Below are 2,435 nucleotides of genomic sequence, written 5' to 3' on the forward strand. Positions count from 1 at the left end.
GGAGGCCAGATACTGACAAAACAGGAGCATTTTATAGGAATTTTTGTTGTTTTTTGATTCAATACATAGTTTTCTGTAATTTGATAGATTATTTTAAAACCTAAAGTGAGGGTCTACAGATGGCCTCAGTGTGGAGAAAGGGAAGCCTCAAGTCTGGTATAGCAAGGTCACATGTAAGAATTTGGGCAGATTGTACCACAATGCAGTGATTTTGTCCTTCCTTTGAAATCTCTGGGAAAGTTTAAAGAAGAGGGTTCCAAAAGGGACATGGGAAAGTTCAGATAAATCCAAGGACAATGCTCAGCTCTCATGTCTTTTTATGATTTTTCTTTTCTCTGGCAATGAGGAGCTCAAATCACAGTTTGAGCTCCTTAAATGTTCTTACACTGTGCTTCTTGGCAATTTTATGGTTACTTCAAGCATGAGACAAGAAAGCCATCTTATGAAGGATAGACATTACCATGAACTTTGGTGAGTAACAGCGAGAGCCTTAAACTCACTGCTCCAATTTGAAAGGCGGATATTTTCACTCCCTCAGCTGTACACACAGCAAATTTGACTTTACATAGTCATCATTATTACAGAGCAGTTGCACTCTATACAATACTTGCCTTTTCCCTCTTTCCCCATTAGTATAGGAGAAATACCTAGACCTATGGTCTCTCCACTTGAGTAAAATAAGTAAAAGACATCCAAAGACTGTGATAGCTGAGAACTTCAGATGTTCCTTTTCACTAACATAGGCCAGCATTGGTAGAAAGAAAACAATACAGTTTCTGTCCTACTTCCTTATTTATCTAGCTCACTGTGTTCACCCATATTGTCCAGCAATGCTATAATCTGCACCACAGAAACAGTTAGCTTCATCTTCAGCCTGGATGTTGGAGATGCTTAAGTAGCGATCAGCCCCAGAGCTGGAGCCAGAGAAGCGATCAGGGATCCCATTTCCCTTGCTGTGGCTTCCATCACTCTTAAGATACATCACATACTTAGGAGCCTTGTCTGGATGTTGCTGGTACCAACCAATGTTATAGGTGCTGTGCTGACTACTCAGAGTACAGGTGATTTTGACTGAGTTTCCCAGGGAGGCAGAGGCAGAAGGTGACTGAGTCAGCACTGGTTGAGAGAAAGACCCTGAAAACAGAGAAACACATTATGTACTGAGGTGAGAGAGCAGAGAAGAATGTGACTGGATGTCCCTGAACTGGGATCAGGGTGCAGATGACTCCTGACCTGTGCAATGAAAGAGGAAGAGGAAGAGAGGAGTCCAAGCCATGGTGCAGATACCACCGAGCTCTGATGAAACAGGCATGCTGTAGGTCTCTCTTTTCTTTAACAATTCTCAGAGAACTGATAGGGCCCTTCATGCAAATATTTCTTGGCCAACCACATCCATTCTTAGGTCTTTGTACCATCAAAATCTGGGTGTCACTTCCTTCCTGAGGCTGCCCAAGAGATATTTGTGGTCCCAGCTGGTGGGCCTGTTGAATCCTGAACAGAACAAATAAATAGATGTTGTGTTCTCATCTGAGAATCCCTGGTTCTTCAGTAGCACCTATGGACTCCCACTGAGCATGTTCAGGTCTATGAAGTCTGTGTCCACTTTATTTTTCCCAAGGCTACAACTATCAAACACATTCTAATCCAGATCAGAAGGATTTGCCTTTTCTGGGCACAGTATGTAGATTGAAATTCATGAGGGGGTCTTTATCCAGAAGTTTCTCCCATACAGTTCTTGAGGACACAGAAATTTCTGCCCCTTCTCAGGTTGCCAAAGATGCTCCTGCACCCCATTGTTCCTTAGTAGAGACCCATAGAGACCTTATGGTAAATATTGTTGTCCACAAGGATAAATATTATAATGCCAGACTCCTTTAATACATTAGAAACATTTTTAGAAAATCACAAGCCAATACAAAATAGACATTAAAAATATGCACAAAATTTATTGGGTGTGTGATTATCCTTAAGTAAGGATTAAGGAGGATCATGAAGAATGAATGTGTGTTTTGTCTTCCATAGAAACTTGGGGGGAAACTACTTACTATGCATCTAATATAAAAATACATCATCTAAGCTGGGTGTCGGTGGCACATGCCTTTAATCCCAGCACTCCGGAGACAGAGGCAGGCAGATCTCTGTGAGTTCGAGGCCAGCCTGGTCTCCAGAGTGAGTGCCAGGATAGGCTCCCAAACTACACAGAGAAACCGTGTCTCGAAAAACCAAAAATAAATACATTATCTAACTGCTGGGACCTTGGGGGGTTGATGGTCAGAAGGTGGTACAACACTAAATGTGAAGCAAAAAATTACTAAATCAAGATAGGAGAAGAAATTGTAGTGGGAGATTGGACAAGACCAAGAAGAACATCAGGTAATGTTTCCTGAGACTTATTATAACTCACATTTGTTAAAGAAACTGTCTAGATGGATTTT

General features: G+C 41.6%; 1 protein-coding gene across 1 annotated transcript; it reads right to left on the reverse strand.

Annotated features, from left to right (window-relative positions):
* Positions 1 to 811: 811 nt before the first annotated feature.
* On the reverse strand, positions 812 to 1,276 carry LOC100772977 (immunoglobulin lambda variable 4-69). Its single transcript, XM_035444139.1, has 2 exons — positions 1,234 to 1,276; positions 812 to 1,134 (listed from the first exon to the last, which is right to left on the reverse strand). Exons 1-2 carry the CDS (start codon positions 1,274 to 1,276, stop codon positions 812 to 814), a joined length of 366 nt encoding a protein of 121 aa, XP_035300030.1.
* Between the last annotated feature and the right edge of the window lie 1,159 nt (positions 1,277 to 2,435).

This window comes from Cricetulus griseus, chromosome 4 (assembly GCF_003668045.3).
Source record: "Cricetulus griseus strain 17A/GY chromosome 4, alternate assembly CriGri-PICRH-1.0, whole genome shotgun sequence".
Taxonomy (NCBI): domain Eukaryota; kingdom Metazoa; phylum Chordata; class Mammalia; order Rodentia; family Cricetidae; genus Cricetulus; species Cricetulus griseus.